The sequence below is a fragment of the Vigna umbellata genome, chromosome 4 (genome assembly GCF_029865625.1).
Source record: "Vigna umbellata cultivar VRB3 chromosome 4, Vumbellata_1.0, whole genome shotgun sequence".
Classification (NCBI taxonomy): domain Eukaryota; kingdom Viridiplantae; phylum Streptophyta; class Magnoliopsida; order Fabales; family Fabaceae; genus Vigna; species Vigna umbellata.
Window position 1 is genome coordinate 24016755 of NC_142168.1, and position 23624 is coordinate 24040378.

At 30.7% G+C, this 23624-nt stretch overlaps 2 protein-coding genes across 3 annotated transcripts; both read left to right on the forward strand.

Annotated features, from left to right (window-relative positions):
- Positions 1–8277: 8277 nt before the first annotated feature.
- Positions 8278–11103, forward strand: LOC124830993 (protein DETOXIFICATION 35-like). Of its 2 annotated transcripts, none has more exons than XM_047304879.2 (7): positions 8278–8738; positions 8923–9545; positions 9692–9748; positions 10080–10318; positions 10416–10534; positions 10619–10705; positions 10848–11103. In XM_047304879.2, exons 1-7 carry the CDS (start codon positions 8478–8480, stop codon positions 10923–10925), a joined length of 1464 nt encoding a protein of 487 aa, XP_047160835.1. In that variant the 5' UTR covers positions 8278–8477; the 3' UTR covers positions 10926–11103. The 2 variants fall into 2 exon arrangements, with proteins under 2 accessions (XP_047160835.1, XP_047160836.1); XM_047304880.2 differs by having other exon boundaries at positions 8510–8706.
- An 11258-nt stretch (positions 11104–22361) lies between these two features.
- On the forward strand, positions 22362–23517 carry LOC124830998 (uncharacterized). Its single transcript, XM_047304883.2, has one exon. It carries the CDS (start codon positions 22489–22491, stop codon positions 23239–23241), a length of 753 nt encoding a protein of 250 aa, XP_047160839.1. The 5' UTR covers positions 22362–22488; the 3' UTR covers positions 23242–23517.
- Positions 23518–23624: the final 107 nt, after the last annotated feature.

The following is a 23624-nucleotide window of genomic DNA, read 5'->3' on the forward strand; positions in this document are numbered from 1 at the left end:
ATTGATAACTTTTAAATTCTTATCTTCAGTTCACACGTCCTCAAAAGCAGCCGATGCATGAACCAGTCATAAATGAAAATGATGAGATGACTGAAGCGGAGGATGATCCTCTATCAAAGCTAATGACAAGATTACCTAAGTTGAAGAGAGGGCCATTAGAAATATACTGGGATTTGACACTATTTGGTCTCCCCCCATGTGCCATTATATATCACATTCAATGATGCATTGGAGATCATTGGGGGAGACAGGATGTTGAATATTTCCATCCTTCAACTATGGTGCATGTAAGATAGTTAATTTTGTCTTCCATATTAGTTTTATTTAGATTCCTAGTTTCTAACAACTTAACTTTGTTGTTTTAGGTACATGGACACAATCGTTGTAGACCAAGGTCGATCTTCCACGTACGGATTTGTTGAACCTTAGACCATTCAAGCTTCTGGTAACACACTTAAAAGCAAACAATATTATTTGCAATCATGGATGGCTGAGTCAAATAGAGACATATACTTTGTGCCATACATTGAGGGGTATGTTTTGTTTTATGTAAGAGTTCATTAAAGTTTACTTAATTAGTTTACTAACTATTTATGATTCATGATAGGTCTCACTAGCAGCTGATGGTCATCATTCCCAAACAAGGTAAAATTATATGGTTTTGTTCGCTGCATAAGAAGATGAAAAATGACTTGAGAAGCATGCTTGGTAAGTGTTTCTCCAAAATTGACTTTGAATTTCATGTTGACTTTAAATTTTATCATAAATATAGTTATATTAATTTTACTTTGTGTTTTCAATCTAAATAGAGTTATGGGTAAATCCCAAGGTCAACTAGTTCAAGTTTTGTATCCAAAGGTTGTAAGTCATTTATAGTTCTAATTCATTTTCTATGTTATTGAATTATCTAAATTCATGACTATTTAGTTTGTCATTTTAGTGTAACAAGCAGCTGGATTCATGGGAATGTGGCTGCTATGTCATATCTTGGATTAAGACCATCATTCGAGCTGCCATTACAGATGATTGGAATGAGGTAATGATGCATACCTTCAATACATTACAAATCAAATTCATCTTTGAATATATATGAAACCATATTGAATCTTTCTTCATTTTGCAACGCTTCAAGAGTACATCTCCTATACTAGAGGACACAATTAGGCAGATAAGGTAGGAGTGGACAACTTATCTTCTGCAAAGATGGAGCTAGGAACACTTATATTTGTTGTTGAACATTCCTTAGGTTTAGTTTAAGTTTATATTTTGATAGTTTCGGTATTGGATTGTTTTTTAGATTAATTAGAACTTTCTTTAGTTGAAACGCATATATATATATATATATTATAGTATACTGTTTTGGGACAATTTTTTGTTTTTCATGTGTGGTTTTATTGTAAAAATAAATTAATTTTTTTTACAAAAAAAACGTAGTAGACGTCTGTTAATGTCATGTCCGACGTCTATAGACGTCTGTCAGTGCACAAACAGAAATCCAATGAGTTATAGTGGACAAAAACGTTCTAGGTCTATAGATGTCAGACACAAATACATCCGACGTCTATATAGACGTTTGGTTTATGTGGACCGACGTCTATATAGACGTCTGGTGTATACAGTCCCACATCTATATAGACGTATGGTGTATACAGTCAGACATCCCATTAACGTCACCCACAAAGACGTCGGATTGGGATCTGACATTAAAAGACAAAAATAACAGACATTAAAAGCCCTTTTTACGTGATATAAAATATTATTTATTTTAAAATTCAAAATTTTGTCATAATTTTATCTTTAAAAGATAACTATAAAATTAAATAAAGAAAATGTATCTAAATTGTTATGATTTCAAATATGTTAAGACAATCTCATCAAAATCAATAAATTCATCTCAATTATTATTCACTTTAAAACAAAATATATCATCTCAATTATTATTCACTTTAAAACAAAATATATCATCTCAATTATTATTCACTTTAAAACAAAAAATATTATCATAAATCTATATTTAAAAGACACCTAAAAAATAAAGCAAAATATATTTAAAATAATATGGTATGATTGATTCTTAAATCTTACTAATCATACTTTTTTTTCTAAAAGTTCCTTATGTTTAGTGATCACGTGAAAAAAAGCATTTGATATAATTTAAGTACTTTTGCATAATACAATCTGATAAGTTAAAATTAGATATTTTATGTCGATGCTTGTCCTAAACGGGTCTAATAACATCTTAATTATATTCTTTTCAAAAGTTTAGTGTACCTAAAAAATGTATTATATATTGACCGACAATATTTTTACTTAATGGATAATATTTATAAAATACAGTATAATAAAAATAATTTTATATTGAAATTATTTATTTTAATATATAATAAAGAATTATCAAGTGATAATTCTTAATTATTGTAAAAAATGAAAATAATAAATATAATTAATTTACTTAATTATGGTATTTAAACATAAACGAATCCATTGTAAATAAAGCTTCGAATACAGCTTTAATATGAATGAAACAAAAGTGTCAATCATCTCACTTTATTTCATTGTTTATATATTGCTTGAAATCTTCTACTTTTAACAAAACATTTTGTGGATATAATGGACGTCAACATTCTCCACCACTCATGGTACGATCAATTAATTCCATCGCCATTATCGTGGTTTACCTTTTCATGCCCCACTTTTGTCCTTATGATTTTCACAAGAAATAAATTAATTTTGTTTCTTCTACGCAAACTTCCTACACCACTCTTTGTTTCATAGAATGCTTTATAGTGTTGATATTGTTAGATTAAAAATAAGGTTGTTTATTACATACTTAAAAATACTAACTTATATATGACAGAAAATAGAAAGTTATAGAAAATAGAAAGTTATTGACATTTTCCAACGAAGATATCAACCATCATTTGATAAAGGCACTAGTAGAGAGATAAAAAACATAAAGTTATACTTTCCACTTCTTTTTTCTGAGAGAACTTAGGTTACATTACTTCGAAACTTGATTTGATTGAGAAGTTAATCATTAGTACCAGTAGTGGTTGGTTGGTGCATTGTGTGAACATTTACCTGGATTATTTTACACGTGATGTGAACATTTTTACCTTGATATTTTTCACATGATGGTGTTTGACAATTTTCCTTTTATACATTTTACAACAATAGAGTTTCATTAAGTTGGTCGAATGATGTGATAATTTGATTTTCGCCATTATATTTATAACAACCTTTTAAACTTATATTAGTTTCACAAAAAAGTAATGTACACTAAAAAAACAGGTATTACCGATGATTAAATTTCATCTTTTATTTTAAAAAGTTTTTCGTCAAACCAAAATTCGTCGGTAAAAATACATATGATAATATTTACTGATTGACCAAAATCTGTCATTAAAATTTGTCGATAAATATCATGATCTCTTTCATCTTCTTTCTCCTCTCTTTTTTTCTTCTTTTTTCTTTTAACTTATTTTTTCTTTGGCCCCCTTCACCTCCTCCACACATATCGCATTTCACCCTTAATCTTTAGTGGAGAGTGCATCTTCCCTGATCATCACGTTGAGAATCCACTATATTAGATTTGGTTTCGTCAATGAATTTGTGTTTCATGGTGAGATAATTAGAAGATAGTGCATAAGAAAATGGAGATCTAGTGGAGATGGTGTTCTCTGTGGTGGTTGAAGAGGCATATACGTGATTTAGGGTTTGCACGAATTGCTTCAAGGTGCATATATCTAATTGGATGAAGATGCAATCTGGTGAAGGTGGTTGACCAGGTATTATGTGGTCATGTTTCGTTGGTGGTTTGTTTAACAGAGGAGATTTGGTGATGCGCAACTTTTGGCAGTTTGTGGTGCTCGAACAAGTTATTCGTGTTTTCTGTTTGGTGAATTGCGAGAATGGTGACACTTGTAAAATATCCTCATGATTTGGTTTCATGAAGTAGTATTGTGATGGAGGGACATAGTTGTGTTATTGTTCGCAATTTAGTTTCGATGCGGGTATAATGGAGGTGCATGGTAGCTTTCATGCATTTATGTATTAGTGATTTTGGATTTTGAAGGTGAAATTGTTAAAGGGAAGAAAATGAGATAATGTACCTAGAAAATTTTTCACCTTTTTCATCTACGAATTTACCAACAAAAAAGTTCGTTCATAATAAATATTTAAATTATTGATGAATGTTATAAACAAATTTTCAAATTTAAAATTATTAAAGTATTTTATCCATGAAAACTATTCGTCAATAATTAAAATAGATATTATTAATGAATTTATAAACAAAAAAATCCATCAATAATAAAAAGTCATTTGGTAAAATCTATCAGTAATAAAAATTACAAAATTTATTAATAAATTTATTTTCGTTAATAAAATTTTATCGATAATTTGAAGAATTTTTATAGTAGTGGAGAGATGAATATAATTGTTTAATTTAAGAAAAAATAATTGTGTGACATTATGTAATTATGAATTTATTTCTTATAGGAGTTAATTTAGGAGAGATTTTTTAAAAGTTAGATTTTTTTTAAGAGGACTTTTTTGTAAGCTAAAACTTAGTACATTTTGCTAAAATGTACCAACTAAAAAAATCCTTACATAAATTAGCAAGTCATATTTGCTAATTTATAAGGGTTTTTTTAGTGGTACATTTTAGCAAAATGTACCAAGTTTTAGGTTACAAAAAAGTTCCTACTAAAAAAAACTAATGGTAAATCTAAGGGTATTTTAATAATTTTAAAATTTAATTTAAAATAAAAAATAAAAAAGTATTTATTTATCATCTGATTGGTCCACGTGTATGAGTAGTTATTACCTTTTATTATATATTTTTTTAAAAGGTAGTTGTTTTTTAAAATAAAAAATAAAATAAAAAGTAATAACTAATAATACACATGGATCAATCAGAATGATAAATAACTACTTTTTATTTTTTTTATTTTAAATTAAATTTTAAAATTATTAAAATACCCTTGATTTAAAGTTAGGTTTTTTTTTAATAGAAACTTTTTTGTAACCTAAAACTTGGTATACTTTGCTAAAATGTATCAACTAAAAAAACCCTTACATAAATTAGCAAACCCCATATATATATATATATATATATATATATATATATATATGACTTGAGTCTTATTTTATATAAAATATTTGACTCTATTTTTAATTTAAAATCTTAAAACATTATATTTATTTATTGATTTTTTTTCTTAACATGTAACATCCCAGATTATATAGAAGTATATAACATAGTAAGTTCACATTTAAATAAAAGAGAACAGCTAGAGTAAACTGTAAATAAAATTTGCTAAGTTTACAGTCATCCGATAAGGAGTCAGAATTTAAAACTTAAGCATACTAGAGTATTTCAAAAGATAAGGAATAACTGATAGTAAGCAACAGCATCATCTTCCTCCAAAGCCTGCTCCAGAGGCACCTCATCCATCTATGCTCACATCCAAGTGGATGATCATTGCAAAAGAAAGCATACCCAAGCAAACACAAACACACAAACAAGGGTGAGCTAGATATAAAAATCATGTTATAACAGTCATAGGCAACATGCAGGTAAAGACAAATATACTATACTATACAAACATGACTTGTGGCACTTAAACTTGACTCGCCCGGACTTAAAATGATTGTCGAGCTATGGCGGGTTATGCACTCGTGGTGGCTTCTACTGCTTTGCAAACCCATTGCCAATGGGTTTCACCCTACCACACTTACAAGGTTAGTCCGTTATCACTCACCTTGGGCCATACTGGAAGCACCTAAGACTAGGACCTCCTGCTACTCCTCACCACATGGATCAATCCTCTCTACTTGAGAATGAAAGACCATTGGAGCGTCAGGAAAACCCCCAAGACTGAGCTACCATGCAAATCATTCTAAACACACTGAAAGGGAACCACCATGTATCCCCCTTAAGGATCATGGAATTACGTCCAATACTAATACTTTCCACTTTAACACCAACATGATAATGCACACATAAGCCCTTAAAGCAACTGGAACAATTAAGTAAAATAGCATACTGGAATAAATAGGAATATAGGCCGAACAGAAAACATCAACACATAATGAGCAAGACCGAACACCCTGTGAATGGTGGAGACGAACGATATCTCTCTTCCCAAAGACAGGACTGAACAATCCATAAAAGGTAAGACTGAAGAAATGACCGAACACTATTCAGGACCGCTCACTAAGAGAGACCGAACGCTACCTAAGACCGAGTAATATCAAGACCGAACGCTACCTAAGACCGAACGCTACCTGAGAGACTGAACGGTACCTGAGAGACTGAACGCTACTTAAGAGACCGAATGCTAGCTGAGACCGAACGCTACTTAAGAGACTGAACGCTACCTGAGAGACTGAACGCTACCTGAGAGACCGAATGCTACTTAAGAGACTGAACGCTACCTGAGAGACCGAACGCTACTTAAGAGAACGAACGCTACTTAAGAGACTGAACGCTACCTGAGAGACCGAACGCTACTTGAGACCGAACTCTACTTAAGAGAATGAACATTACTTAAGTAACTGAACGCTACCTGAGAGACCGAACGCTACCTGAGACCACCCACTAAGACCGAACGCTCAACAGCGCATGGCCGAACAGTTATCAGTTCACTTTCGGCGAAACTGCATAATTCTACAGAATTGCTGCAGAATTATGAACAGCACCTAAAATAACCATTCCTAACCATTTTTACTAACTTCTAACACCCTTAATTCTTGTTTTATAATTAATTAAACTTTTCTAAATGATTATAAACATTTGTACTACCATTCTAAAGTGATTAAGACTCAATTTCAACTCTAAAACACCAATTTTCCCAACTTAGGGATCCAAAACCCAATCCTACTGTTTTGCACCTATTTTGATCAATTTAGTGACTCAAACAAGTCACAATACACTAGCTAAGACTACCCCCAACAGCCTAGTTGCGCTTTAGACCTCAAATGCCCAAAATCACTACCTCACTTCCTCTCAAAGTGACCTAAAAACCACAAAACTCCAAATTTCTATCCAACTAAAAATATACCAGATTTCACACTTAAATCACTTCCAATTGGTTAATTATAGCAATTCAAACCCATCCAAATCAATTCCAAACAGCTCAACACAGTTTTATGGATTTCACATATCAACACATACATTACAACATACTCGAAACGCAAAATACAACTCCTAACAGTGCACCAATTCAGAATCCAATATACATATACTTCATGCAAGCAATTTAAAGAAGTATTCTAGCTCCCCTTACCTTGGAGTTAAGCAGTATAGCCCACTAGAATGCTCTAGCAGTGCCTCACACAACAAGGACCTGATCAAACCCCGCTAAAGAAGGAAAATCTAATCGGATGGTTGCGAAGCTCACTGCGCTGCGGTCACTTGAGCACTACCTAATCCAACATGCAATGGCTGAATGTGAGGGAATGGTAGAGAGAAGGCAGAGCAAGGTTAGGAAAAATAAGAGTTCTAGAGAGAGAAGGGAAAGTTGGCTAATGAACTCAGATTTTGAAAGGTCCCTTTTAAAGTTATGATATACTTAGCTTTACAGACCTGACTGCCTCATCATAAGGCTCAATTACTCTTGGTCCATTTTTCAGGTCCTTACATAACATATTCATATATGTTATATACGAATTTGATTTAGTATAAATTTTATTATATACAATAGTAAATAAAAATTAAAAAATAAACCATAACATAAAAATATTAAAAACAAGTATTCTATGACAAATATTATAAAAATATAAAATAGTGTATATAATCATGATTTAAAATAGAAAAATAATAAGAAATTATATATAAAACTACAACTTTTCTAAAAGTAAAATTACATTATTAATATACCGACAAAAAAATAACATGAAAGTTATACATAAAAACACTTCTAAAGAAATTGTGTAACTTATAGTATAATTAATTCTTAGAAAATATTATATACTTTTTAAGAAATTTAAAATATGTTACCTTTTTATTTATTTTACTATTGAATTTAAAGTAAGGTGTATGAGGTTTTGTAATCAGAACCTGAGACGCCTAAGAATCGTATACCAGAGGAAAGTGCCTGAGACATCTGTGACAGGCCATCTGAAATTTCAAAATGATGTGATAGAAAACCATTTTCACTTAATAAATTCTCAAAATTTTGACTTAATAAACTCTTTCATTTTTAGTTTTAACGCTTAATTTATGTCTCTATTAAATATCCATTATAATTAGCATCTTTTGAATGAAAAAGAAAATGGTTAATCACCTCAATTATGCAGAGACGTTAAAATACAAATCTTCTGTGAATCCAACATCTATGTCCACTCACAAAATTTTCAAACCCCACTTCTGTCATAAGGATTTTTAGGTTCATATAGTGTAACAGTGAGGTTATCAGTAAATTACATAAGAAAATTCTGTCTGAGAAAGTGAGAAGGGAAGAACTCCAGAAATGGAGACACCATTAGTACCCCAAAAGTTCAGTGCAGAAGCTGACTACTTGGCAGTGAAAGGGTGGAAGGATGCTAAATTTGTTTTTTGGACAGAGACAGTGAAGATATGGAGAATAGCATTTCCAATGGCACTGTCTGCACTGTTTCAATTATTCACACTGCTCTCAAATTCAGTCTATGCTGGTCATCTTGGAGACCTTGAACTCTCTTCAATCTCTGTTTACCAAGGTGTCCTTGGTTCCATCTATTTTTACTTGTTGGTCAGCATCTCTCTTCATCAAAAGCTTCTTTTTTTCTTCTTCTTTACATTCCTAAACACAGGAAAATGAAGTTACAAAACCATTGATGACTAGTACAATCTATTCTTGATCATCTTCACACATGGGAAACTTTGGTGTTGATTTCTCTTTTTATCCTTTCTAACTTTCATGTACAAAATTGCAGCTTGGTATGTCTTCTGCACTGTCAACACTGTGTGGCCAAGCTTTTGGAGCTGGGCAAATTCAATCTACTTGTATTTATGTTCAAAGATCATGGATTATACTTAGTTCCATTTGCATAATCCTCTTACCCATTTATGTATATTCCACACCAATCTTAAGGTTGCTTGGCCAAGAAAAAGAAATTGCTGATCTTGCTGGAAGGTATTCCAGGCAAGCAATTCCCTACATGTTTTCCTGTTCAATAATTTTTCCATTGCAGGCGTTTCTGCAGTCTCAGAGCAAGGTTAAAGCTATTATGTGCTTTGAATTTCTGGGTTTTCTCTTGCAAAATGTGCTGCTGTACATCTTCGTAACTGTGTTTGGTGGGGGTACATCAGAGATAGCCATGGTCACTAACATCGTAGCATGGCTTTACGCTTTGGCTTTGTTTGTGTATACCATTTTTTGGTGCAAAGAATGGAGTGAGTTTTCTTGGATGGCATTCAGGGATTTGTGGGCATTTGCTAAGTTTAGCTTTTCAGCATCTGTGATGAGTTGCTTGGAGCAATTGTATGGTACATGCATTGTTGTCCTTGCTGGTCAACTGGACAATCCTGTGATTGCTGTTGGTTCTTACTCAATTTGGTAAAACTATCAATTTTTACTGATCTTCTGCTGTTTAAATTGGTCATAATACACACTTTTTATTTGATTTTCGTCTTCCACTCAATTCAATTTAACTCCTTTTTGTTCACTGGTTTTCTTTTATATATATACTTTTGTATTTGTAGCTTCAATGTTCAAGGTTTGCACTCAATGCTGGTCCTTGCAATAAGGGCTGCCACAAGGTCAGTAACCATAAAATAGAAACATAGATGTAATATTACGTTACTGACGTAAGAGGTTGATTATATATTTTTAACTAAATTTTGATATATTTTGGTCTCAAACTTAATAAATGAATAAATATAATCCTTTTTCATGTATCAATGTTAGGTTTTTTTAGATATTAAACTGTGTTCTAGACTGACATTTAGATCGGAACGTGTCAAATGATATAAGAAGTTCAAAAGTATCCTAAAATACAGAGAACCAATATGTATCAAAATTTAAGATAAATCAGTTAAAGTGATTCTTTGAATTGATCTTATATTGGTTATTTGTTCTGTGCCATTCAAGCATTCGGGTCTCCAATTCACTTGGAATGTCCCATCCAAGAGCAGCCAAATACTCTTTCTGTGTGACAATGTTGCAGTCTCTCCTCCTTGGAATTTTGTTCATGACTCTGACTTTCTTGAGTAAAGAAGAGTTTGCCAAAATCTTTACCAACAGTGAGGAAATGATAGGAGCTGCTGCTGATTTAGCATACCTTCTTGGTGTATCAATGGTTCTCAATAGTGTTTCACAAGTGATGTTAGGTGGTTCTTTGCTTTTCCAGCTTCAACTTTATTCTATAACATGCTGTTCCTCAATTATTGCAATTAACTCTAATGCTTTTCTGGCATGTCCACAAAGGTGTGGCCGTTGGGAGTGGATGGCAAGTTATGGTTGGTTACATAAACCTGGCATGCTATTACATTGTAGGACTCCCTATTGGATATTTCCTTGGTTTAAATCAACATTTAGGTGTCAAGGTAAGAATGTTCTTGTCATAGTTTCTTTAAATCAGCATTTTGAACTTCTTAAAATTTACACACCTATATGGTTTTGTTCCTTAGGGTCTTTGGGGAGGCACATTGTGTGGCAGGGCTCTTCAGATTTTAGTCCTCCTTGTGATTATTTGGAAGACCAACTGGTCTAAGGAGGTAATTTTCCAAAGTTTTGCAACTATCATGAAGTTAGTCAGATGGAAATGATGCTTTTTGTTTGTTTCCTTAACAAGTTTAAAATATTTTCTGGTGTAAAATCTGTGTATTTTGGTGTAATTTATGAGGAATATGATTGCAGGTGGAGCAAACAGCTCATCGTATGAGGATATGGAGAATCAACAACCTCCTCTTGGATGACATGGGAAACGTTACATGAAAAACAAAAATGTTTCATTTTGCTAAAAACGTTTCAATGATTGCTGGTGGAACCATGTTTTATATATAATATTATGCCAGAGGATGATTTATTTGTATATCATAGTATATATATATATATATTTTGAAAAAAGTTCTGTAAACAAGAGAATGAGAAAATGTGAAGTAGTTTTTCCTGATTTTGAAATGTACTTCTGAAGCATGTGTTTATGAAAAAGTAAAGAATGAGTGATTCAAAATAAAATCTTTATATAATATTAGATACCTTATTAAATTTTTTTATATTTAAAATAGGGTGACAAAAAAGATTAGTCAGTTCCATTTTGTTTGAGAGCAGATTGAAAATTTTGATTTGTTTCACTAAAGAGCGAGTCGGTAGGTTAGTCCACTAACTTTTTTTAATTTTATATTTTTAAAATTTAGTTTACATATATTGTATAAAAGCTTTAAGAAAATAAAAAAATATTTTCTATAATATTATAACTAACGTATAAACGGGTTGAAAATAAAACTTTGAAGAAGTTATATGAGTCGTTGTAATTTATTTTAACAATTAGACTTCTCTAATTATTTATTTTTCAATCTTCATAGTTTATTATTTCCTATTTGAGTTAAAGTTTTTAAAATAACATTATATTTTATTTTAAAAGTGGTTTCGAAAAGAATTTTCAAACTCTCATAATTACTTGTGCCTCCTTTTATATAAAAACTTGTTCCACTAAAAGGATGTTTCTTTTAAAAAAAGTAAACAGTATCGAAAATTATTTTATTTCAATAAAAATTCTTTAATAACCGCAGATTATTTTTTGTCATCCTAATGTAGTCCTTGTTGGTTTGATTGGCCTGCAAAGAATGAGGTAGAGTGGATTCCCCCACCAAACTAAAATGGACCGAAAATCTTTGATCAATTTTACACAAAAATTAAATTGAAACGTTAACGAATTGGCTTGTAAAATATTTTAATTTTTAGTTTTAAATTTTTTTTATGTGTATAAATATTAAAAAACATGTATTTAATTATAAATATTTTCTAAGCATATTAATCATATAAATATTTTTGAACCTTTTAATTAATAAATTAATTTTTTAATCAAATAAATTAAAATAATTATTACATTTATTTATTAAATTACTTTAATATACTTAATAATTGAACCATAATTTAAAATATTAATGATTAAATTACAATAAAATATATATTTTCATCATAATATACTATAAAAAAATTAATCTTTTAAATATTTTTATTTTAATTTTTAATTTAAGAAATAGGCCCACCTTACATTTGGCCTTCTAAATTTTGGTGGATTTAGATGTCATGATCCACTTTATCATTTTTACTTGTATACATGAAAAGAAATATTTAAAGCAATTAAAGAAAACTCTATTTTAATTTGATTAGTGTAATAATTATATTACATCATCAACAAGTTTTGCATATTGATCAACATTATTCTTTTGTCCCGTGCTTTGTTTTTAATGGTTGTTTTTTGCATTTCAATATTTTATTTAAAGTGTTGAGTTTTTAATCATTTTCTTTGGTTTGTTGTTATTTGAGAAAATCTTGAACTTATTCTTCAAATGTTATGTTCTTAATTTTTTTTAATTGAACACAAAAATATATGGGTGTTGTTACTATGTGATGTACTTGGTGAGTTGAGCTAACCGATTGGCTGGGGTATGGTAGCCGATCGGACACGACAACAGTTGACCAGAGTTAAAGCGTAATCAATATAGTAACTACTATTGATGAGTGATATTAATGTTGGTATTAATGACCATTAAGAGGTAAATTGATAAATCTGATTAGTAGAGGTTTAATTTCGGGGTAAAATATTTTTTTCATAATTTGATTACTTTAGACCTCCTTCCTACGAAACATATCTTAGTTGAGCATTGGAGTGTCTTCTGCATATCAACTCCCTCAAACCGAATGATCACGTCGAACAATGAGAAGAATCAAACATTCGTCAAAGCAGGAGCATTGAACATAATCCATCGTGGTCCCAATCTAGCACAAACAGGTGCGATAAATATCTCTAATTGAATTATTACCCTAAAATAATACCAACTTCGCCTTATCTTAGGTTTTTTCCAAGCTTTTTTCATGATGACCAAATTACATTTTTTATATATATTTGAATGTAATTGAAAGCTTAATAGTGTTATTCATATACTCTTTGTGGAGGGAAACATTCTTGAATTGAAAGAGTATTATCGAATTAGAAAAAACCTTATAGGACATACTAATAATGAAAAAATAGCCTTATATGCCATATTGTATAAGCATAGGTCGACATTTCTTCAATAAAGTTACATGATCTAGTTTAGGAATTTGAGCCAATAATATTTAAGAGAGCATATCTCCAAAAACACAAATTAAAAAGAATGTTTCATCACATTGGACAAATCTGATTAGAAATTTAAGTGTAAGTTTGAGTTTGATATTAAGTAAAAAATTGAATATATACTGTCTTAATATTTTGGACCAAAAATGATATTTCAATATCTTATATAGATTGCTCAAAATTCATTTGTCTCAGATTTTGATTGCTCAAAATTCATTTATCTCATATTTTGAGTTGAATATGATATGATAATCTCAATGTTCATAGGTCATTGGTGTCAAGTGTATATACTTCTACAATATGTTTATTTCCTATATATGTTGTATGTACCATTTCTTTCTTTCTTATTTTCACTTTCTTATTTTCACTCATCAATCTAAAACAACCTTAATGATAAGTAAAAGTTGTATTCTTTAAGAACTAAAAATTTTACAGAAATTTTAGATTTTATATGCGACTATATAATGATAAGCATAAGTGAATGTAAATTTGAAATGTAAAAATTTGACAACGTAAATTAACAAAAAAAGTGACTAAAAAAGAGAAAGACTATTGAAATTTAATTTATTTATTAGCAATTTTGTAATCTTTGAACTATATGTACTAATATGATTCCAAATACTATCTTTTAAACGGAGAGGGTGAATTTTGAATCCTTTTGTCTGGACCAAAATTTGAATATGAGAGCATCAAGTGTTCTAACCTCCTTGTTTAATTGTGAGAAATTCAAATATAAAGTTAAAAATTACACATTCAGTAGAGATAAAGAAAAATGGCCAAAATAGAAATATAAAGACACAAAGTCATTATTTTAAAATTTTGGATTGAATGGACTTCATATCTCTTATATGATTAATTTTGACTCATTAATTCGAAATATTTTCTCTTTGTTTAATTTTATTCTCTTCTAATTTCAATTTTAAAACTTGATTAAAAATGACTTTTTTACGTTTGTTATTTATTTTCTTTTATGTTTATTTTAGATTAGACGTAAATTTAGAAGATATAAATTTACATATCTTATTTTAATAAATATAAAATTAGTAAACTTACGTTTGGTGTTGACCAATAGATTCTTCACATAATTAAAAAAAAATTGCACATCTACCATAGCCATCATCACGTAAATCAATAATAATAATTATCTAAAATCTTAATACTTAATATTAAAAAATCAATTTAAATTTACGTTCTTTGCCCTCACTTGTTGCCAATAACATTTTCATTTTTCTTTTCTATTTTCTGTTTTATTTTTTTCTTTTATTTTGCAGTCGATTTGCTTGAAATTCTAGTGAAAGCATATATGGAAGAAAACATCAATATATTTATTAAAATTAAATAAAATATGAATGAACTTTAGTAAGCAAAGATAAATAAATAAAAAAAAAAAAAAAAAAAAAAAAAAAAAAAAACAGAAGCACTTTGCAGTCCCTGTTGACCTGACAAGTAATTCCTTCCCCAGCAAACAACATAATACCGTGTTTATTCCGTGTGGTTTGTCGTATTGAAAGTTTTTACTATTATTCCTTATCACGATGCAAACCACGCATATCGATGTCATCATTCATGTTCTTGTTGACCCTGACAAAAATATCCTTCATGTTCCAGGTTTTTAAATCATAATAGTGTAGTTTAAACAAAAAGTTATAGAAATAATCCATTTTTAAAAATTTTATGCATATAGATAAGTCATGTTTGTATGTATCACTTGATTTTATTATAAAAATCTTGCGCATATATGTTACGACTTTAGGACTTGCACAGCTTCTTTTCTTCTGTTATTTTTTTATTTCAACAAGTAAAGTCTAATTTGAACTGAATTGTGGATAAATTAAAAAATAAGACTTATTTTATTATTCTCAATTTTATTATTCTCAATCATTGAAAAATATATTTCCATATCTTCTCTTTGTAATAATTTAGTTCTCCTAGAAAAGGAAATAGAGAAACTAGAAAAATTAGAAAAAATAAAATAAAATAAAAGATTACGTATCTATTTTCTCTAATTAGGAATATTCTAAAGATATTATCTCAAATTACAACACTCCCTCTCAAATTGGTAAATGAATATGAATCATTCCCAACTTGCCTACAAGATCTTGAAATCTATCCGGAGGAAGCCCTTTTGTAAATATATCTGCTATTTGAAGTTCTGTAGGAATATGAGTTGTAATCACAAAACCTCTGTCAAGATTATCTTTGATGAAATGTCTATCAATTTCAATGTGTTTGGTTCTGTCATGTTGTACTGGATTATAGGCTATGCTCATAGTAGACTTATTGTCACAGTGTAGTTGCACCAGGTTCTCCACTTTGACTTTAAGATCATCCAAAATGATTTTCATCCAGAGTCCTTCACACATTCCTTGAGCAAGGGCTCGAAATTCAACTTCTGCACTAGAACGAGATACTCTATCTTGCTTTTTGCTTCTCCGTGTTACCAGACTATCTCCAAGAAATACACAATTTTTCTTAGTAATTGAACCTACATAGTCAACATCAGTATATATCTTCATAGTCAATGTGTCTTATCTTTTGAATAATAGCCCCTTTCCTGGACTTGACTTCAAGTATTGGAGAATTTTGTCAACTGCTTACATGTGTCTCTCTCTTGGATCATGCATAAATTGGCTCACTACACTAACTGCATAAGCAATGTCTAGTCTTGTGTGTGATAGATAAATCAGTTTTCCCACCAATCTCTGATATTGGGCCTTCTCTACAGGAGCACTTTCTTCACTTCCAATTTTGTGATTCAGTTCTATAGGAACTGTTGAGGTTCTACATCCCAGCTTTCCTATTTCTTTGAGGAGATCAAGTACATATTTCCTTTGGGAGATGAAAATTTCGTTCTTGGAGTAGGCAACCTCTATTCCAAGAAAATATTTGAGTTTTCCTAAGTCTTTCATTTCAAATAGAGTTGCCAATTTTTCTTTTAATGCCAATTTTTTTGTTTCATCATCTCCTACAATAATCATATCATCCACATAGACAAGCAATAGAGTGAGTTTACCTGTAGAAGAGTGCTTTATGAATACAGTATGATCTCCTTGGCTTTGTCTGTATCCCAAGGAAACCATTGCTTTTGTAAATCTTCCAAACCATGCTCTAGGAGATTGCTTAAGACCATACAATGCTTTCTTCAAGAGGCATACCTTGTTTCTTTCATTTTTCACTTCAAAACCTGGGGGAATCTCTATGTACACTTCCTCATCTAGATTTCCATGAAGAAAGACATTCTTCACATCCACCTGGTGTAAGTCCCATCCAAAATGGGCAGCCAAAGCGAGAATAACTCGAACTGTATTAATCTTTGCCACTGGGGAAAATGTCTCCTCATAATCAATCCCATATGTTTGGGTATATCCTTTTGCCACCAATCTAGCTTTATATCTTTCTATTGTCCCATCTGCCTTATGTTTCACTGTGAATATCCATCTACACCCTATTGCCTTCTTGTCTCTTGGCTTATCAACAATCTCCCAAGTTGAATTTCTTTCTAATGCATTCATCTCTTCTTTCATGGCTTGATTCCAATGTTCAAGTTTCATGGCCTCCTGGATTGAGGTAGCAATTTTTGTGGCATCAATGACAGTAATAAAACTTATGTACTTATCAGAGAGATTGTTAGTGCAAACATACTGAGAAATAAGATATTTAGCACATGATCTTCTTCCCTTTCTCAATGCAATGGGTAAATCCTCAGTGATACTTACCTCCTCCTCATTGATATCTTCAAGGATCCTTACCTCTGGATTAGACAATTTTTCTTGCTCGAGAGTCAAATCTTCTTCCTCATTGTGGACTATGGTAGCTTCATTGCGTAAGTCTTGGGCATCTTGCAAAGACAAACATGGTAATGACAAGAAGGAGAGTTCATCCACTTCAAGTGCTTTCTCCCCCTGAAGTGGTGGACTGATATAAAAGGATTGTGTTTCATGAAAGGTGACATCCATGGTGATAAAGACGCGACGACTCTGAAGATGATAACATTTGTAGCCTTTTTTATTAGAAGGATACCTAATAAAGACACATTTAAGAGCTTTGGGATCTAATTTACCACGGTTAGGATGATGAGAGTGAACAAAAACAACACATCCAAAGACTCGACTAGGTAGACTCGTTAGTAGGGAACAAGAAGGAAGAAAAGACAATAGAGACTCTATAGGACTAATGTCATTTAAGATACGAGGGGGTAACCTGTTGATGAGATATGTGGCAGTTAACACAGCTTCTCCCTAATAATTTTCTTGGAACATACATTTAAAAAAGAAGAGCTCTAATTACTTCATGAAGATGACAATTCTTTCTTTCTGCAACCCCATTTTGTTGAGGGGTGTTAACACAAGTTAGTTCCTGAACAATACCATTATGAGACAAAAAATTGAGAAATTCATGATTCACATATTCAGTACCATTATCAGACCTTATTCTTTTGATATTTTTTCCAAATTGATTTTAGATAAGATGGAAAAAATTAACAAAAATTTGAAAAACTTCAGATTTATTTTTCATAAGGTATGTCTACATGACACGGGTACAATCGTCAATAAAAGCTTAGATCTACTCAAGAAAAGGTCAAACAGGTCATCACAAACCCTAGGAACAAACTCAGGAGACTCCGGCGACTCGCTGTGGTGGCGGCAGTGACTGGGTCACACTAAGAAAAAACGAGTAGAACTTAAAACTCAGATATACTCAAATGTAGGCCAAACGAGTCGTCACCGACCTTAGGAACAGAGTCAGGAGTCTCAGGCGACCCTTTCTGTGGCGGCGGCGGTGAGTGGGTGTCGCCAGAGGTGGGCGCGTGGGCTACACGCACCGACGACGGTGGAGGCGCATGGCGGCTCGTGGAGGATCCTCTCACGGAGCGACTTCTAGCATTGTGGTCGAGTTGGGCGCACCTTTCTGCCCTATCAACGACCCCAATCGACGACGACGACAACGACGATGGTCGGGCAGCGGCATCGGCACGACTATGCAGCGGCGTTTATGGTAGCCGGTGTTGGGCGTACCTTTCTGCCCTATCAACGACCCCAACCGACAATGGCGACAACAACGGTGGTCGAATAGTGGCAACAACGGGACTGTGCAGCGGAACAGAGCTCCAAGATCGGAAGCTCTTGATACCAAGTAAAAAATAAGACTTATTTTATTATTCTCAATCATTGAAAAATACATTCTCATACCCTCTATTTGTAATAATTTAGTTCTCCTAAAAAGGAAAATAGAGAAACTAGAAAAACTAGAAAAAATAAATTAAAATAAAAGATTATGTATCTATTTCATGTAGTTAGGAATATTCTAAAGATATTATCTCAAATTACAACATTAACAAATTTTTTGAAATACTTTTATACTACACTAACGTTTTTATATTATATATATATATATATATATATATATATATATATATATATATATATATATTCAAATTAAGAGAAAAATAATAATAAACAAAAATAATTCTCACTAATTTTAAATAATATGAAATCATATTATATAGATTTATTATATAATAACACTATGTAATTTATTTACGTTACCATTAATCTAACTTGAATGTTGATCTTCTACAAACACAATTTTGATTTATCTTAGAGAAAACAAGTATTTAAGAGAATGACAAATAGAAAGTTGAAAACGTTCGTAAAATTGTTAAAATATTTACAAAGTATGTCTACGGTCCAGTAAGAAAAAAAGTAAAAAAAGAAAAAGAATATATATATATTAGAGAGAGAGAGAGTTTAAAATCTATTTATTTTAATAATTTTGATTAAAAACTATATTAATGATGCGAGTTTTGTAATGAAAGAAAATTATCCATTTCAAAAGTTAAAAAGTAACATAACGCGAATTTCTAAAAATATCTGTACGCGTTGAGCAATAATGGTGTAAATGATAATGAAGTCAAAAGTGAGGTTAAAGGCACCAAACAATGTTATTTTTTTCCTTGTTTAGATATATTCCCCACCCAAGATGTTCTTTCCCACGTTACATTCGCCCCCAACTATGTCTCGTCAACCTTTTACTTCAACCATATGTTAATAGTATCTACCACATTTTTTTGTTCTGATGCCTTTTATCATTCTTTAATTATATATATTTTTGGGTAATTTATTAGATGAACCTAAATTATGTAAATTAAAACATCGCCTTAAACTGTCATTCTTTTAATTAAAAATTATATAGATCTATTTGATAAAACTAATAAATAAATTTGTAAATTAGTTGATAAACCGGTTTATAAATATAAAATTACATAAAAAGTATAATTACTTAAGTTTTATCACATAAATAAAAATTATAATTCTAAACAAAAATATACTATTATGTCATTACAATTTTTAATTTTAAAATAGTACTTTCATTTATGCTGAAGCTTGTATAATTTTTTATTTGAACAGAGTCATTTATTTAACTGCGTTATTTAATTAATATTAATTTAATTTGTTTTTTATGAATTTAAATTTTTAAATTTATAATTTAAATTGATGTTACAATTTTTTTTTACATTTTTATTGTATGTAATTTACATATAATATCAATTAAATATTTTCTTACTTTGCTTTGTAAGGTTGATATTTTTTTTTTAATTTTAACTACATAATAATTTTAAAAAATAATCTAATAAATATTAAACATAGTGTGATAATTACTTGTGTTTATAAGATTGAAATAGATAATAATACATATAACATTCTAATTTAGTAGATTTACATTACAATGAAACAATTACAAATTAGGTATGAAGTTATAAACATATAATATGTATTTAGAATCTTTTATGAATTTACAATTTTCATAATATATAATATTTTATTTTAACAATGAAGGATTTACAAAATATAAAATTATATATTTATGCATTATCTATAATCTATATGACCATCAAATTGTCTTATTATTTCTCAACCTTCCTACTATTGTATTATCCTATGTTATATATAACGCACAATCATAGCAGGTAAATAAATAACAACATACACAAAAAGTAATAATTATTCACTTGATCCTTACTTGGGTGGAAAAGTATTAAATTGGTTCTCGCTTTTAAAAAAATTTCAATTGCATCCTTACTTTTGAAAAAGCGACTCAATTAAATCTTTTTAAAAAAAATTACAAAGCGTTATGATATGTCATGTGTCCATCTGTAATTTTTTAATTTCTTTTATTTTTACATTTTTTAGCAAATAATTTTGTTGTCACATGTTAGGTCCCTAATGTGACATGTGACACTGCTAGTTACATGTGGCAGTAACAATGTCACATGTCAATGTTAGTGTCTAGTGTCACTTTTTTTTATTTCAATTTAGTCCTTATATATGTTTCTTTTATTCAATTTAGTTTTAATTTTTCTCAAAATGGAACAATATTGTCCCTCTCCAAATCAAATTGAGACCAAATTTATTAGTTTTATAAATGTGATACTATTACTTTTATTAAAAAGAACATTTTAACATATTATATTGTTATATATTATTAATCCAAGTTTTGTTAATTCGGTTTTTTATAAGATTAAAACTAAGTAAGTATAAATATTTTTTTTAAAAAAGTAAGGATTTAAAATTAATATATTATTAATTCATGTTTTTATAAGAACAAATTAATTAATATCATTTATATAAATAATACATTTGGTCTTTTTTAATTGAGATCAGATTTGTATAAATGTTATACTAATATTTATAATTTAGTGTTAAAAGTCATTATTAACAAAAATGGATGGTAATAATATATAATAAGGTAATATATTAAAAAGTCATTTTTAATAAAAAAATTAGTATAGCATTCATACAAATAATAAATTTGATTTCAATTTGGAAATAGATAATATTGTTCCATTTTGAAAAAAAAAATTGGATTAAATTGAATCAAATATATATATATATATATATATATATATATATATATATATATATATATATGGATTAAATTCAAATAAGACAATGACATCATATGAGCAAATCATGTACATCAATCTCTTTCAATCAATACATCATATGAGCAAATCATGATAACTACCTCCAAAAGATTTTTGTGTATAAAGTCGATTCTAGAGATTATGCACTGTCATAAGGATCCTGATAGCATTTTGGCTTATATAATCATGGCTCTATCAAGTCTTCGTATATGACCAGGCTAATTCACCAATATAAGCCATAAATGGTTCATTTAGAGCCAGTTCTCGTTGTAGGAACCTTCATCTACTTTCACAAACTAGATATCTTACTCTCTGTGAGTTAGGATACCTAGTAGAGTTTGCATAATTTCCTTTTGAGCCCCTACTCAATACACCTACCACATGAGTGAAATGTTTTTTCACTTGAAAGTCATTCCACATTTAATCATTTCACAATCACACATTATCATCTCATTCAACATTTAAACATCACTAACATTCATTCACATATATGCATCTAATTCACAGTCAACATTACAAAAATAGTCACCACAGTCATAAGAAAATAGCCAAAAGAATCACACTTTAGCTCATTTATCACACTATGTCATACATATGTATTTTACCTTAATCCAAACTCATCTCATAACATATTAATAATTCATCATTTTTTCTATTACATTAGCATCACATTCAATTACAATAGTTTCATTAAAATATATTAGAACTATGAAAAACATTATTTTAACCACAAAGCTTTAATCAAAGATCTCAATGATCAAAATGAAGAACCATAAATCAAGAACTATATTGAATTTTAAAATGTAAGTTGCATCTGACGATTTCTTAGTGGTACCTAGCGTCAACAAATCAATAAACTCACTAACTATTATGTCCATCAATATTAAAATTCTTTCTAATCTCAACAAAGTCAATAACTATTTTCTAATTTACTCTCACATTGTGTAACTAATTTTACTATAAATCAATTTTAAAAATATCAAAAACTTATTTAATGTGAAAAAAAATAGTTAGAGGTGATATCAAAATTTTGCAACCAAAAGTAAAATTATTAAATTTTTGAACGAGTTAATAAGTTAATTTTAAGACATATGATTATTGTAATTTAAGGATGAATATTACAACCTTTACTCAATGGCAATTGTGTTATTAGCCTTAAAACTTAAGGGTTAACAATAAACTCTTTCCGTCCAACACTTACCTATAAAACCCACACAACACACCATTGCTGCTTCCTGTGTTCTCACAAACTCTCCTTACCACTTCCAATTTCCACTCACTCACTCACTCTCATGACTTCCCACTACGAACTCCAACTGCATCTCATGTCTGCGCGTGGTTTAAAAAACGTGAACTGGCGCCACGGCGCGAACCGCCCATACGCCGTCGTTTGGGTGGACCCTAAGAACAAGTGCTCCACGAGCGTCGACGAGGACGGCGACACCGAAGCCACTTGGGACCAAACCCTAGTTATTCCTCTTCCTCCTGAGCCTCTCGAGAATCTGACGCTCCATGTCGACGCGGTTCACGCAGGCTCCGAGGAGGACACCGAGCCGCTTATTGGCTCGGCGCGGCTCAAGCTCGTTGAAGTCCTTGAAGAAGTTGGAGTTAGAGTGCGCGTGAGCCGCACTCTCTCGCTGAACCGCCCTTCGGGAAGACCCCAAGGGAAAGTGGACGTTAATGTGGTTATAAGAGAAAGTGGCGGCTACCGTACGCAGGATGCGTATTATGCGCCTCCTATAGGTGTAAGGGATTATTCCCCTGTGTCGCAGGGCTATGGGTACCCGTCTCATCAGGATAATAATAGTTATTACCATTCTGCGACCCAAACGACGTCGTATGGACAAGGGAGTGAGTACGCACCACAGGAAGAGAAGAAGAGTAAGTTTGGGGGGATGGGGACAGGATTGGCTGTGGGCGCGGTCGCTGGGGTTTTAGGTGGAATCGCGCTAGTGGAGGGTGCTGATTTCCTGGAGGAGAAGATTTCCGATGACGTGGCAGATAATATAGAGGATGATCTTGGATATGATGAAGATGATATCTAGAGAATAATAACTTTTCGCCTAACAGATATGAAAAAGAAGGAAAAGAAAAAGAATTTGAGGAAATATTTCTTCTTTTTCATTTATGGTTGTTTGCTCTAAACTTTTTTTTTTCTTTTGTTTTATCGTGGTTGAATGCGTGTCCACTTTGCATATTTCTCTTTCTGTATTCCTTCAGTTGTCGTGTTTATCACGATTATTATACAAAGAATAATTATTTAGGAATTGTAACACAATAAGGTTTTGTTTGATTAAAATAAAATTTACATATATTCTACATGTGATATCTCTAACACCCAAAAATCATAGGTCAAATACAAATAATATATTTCATGAATATGTTTCTTTGACGTTGGATTTACATAAAAAAAGGGGAAAAATGTTAT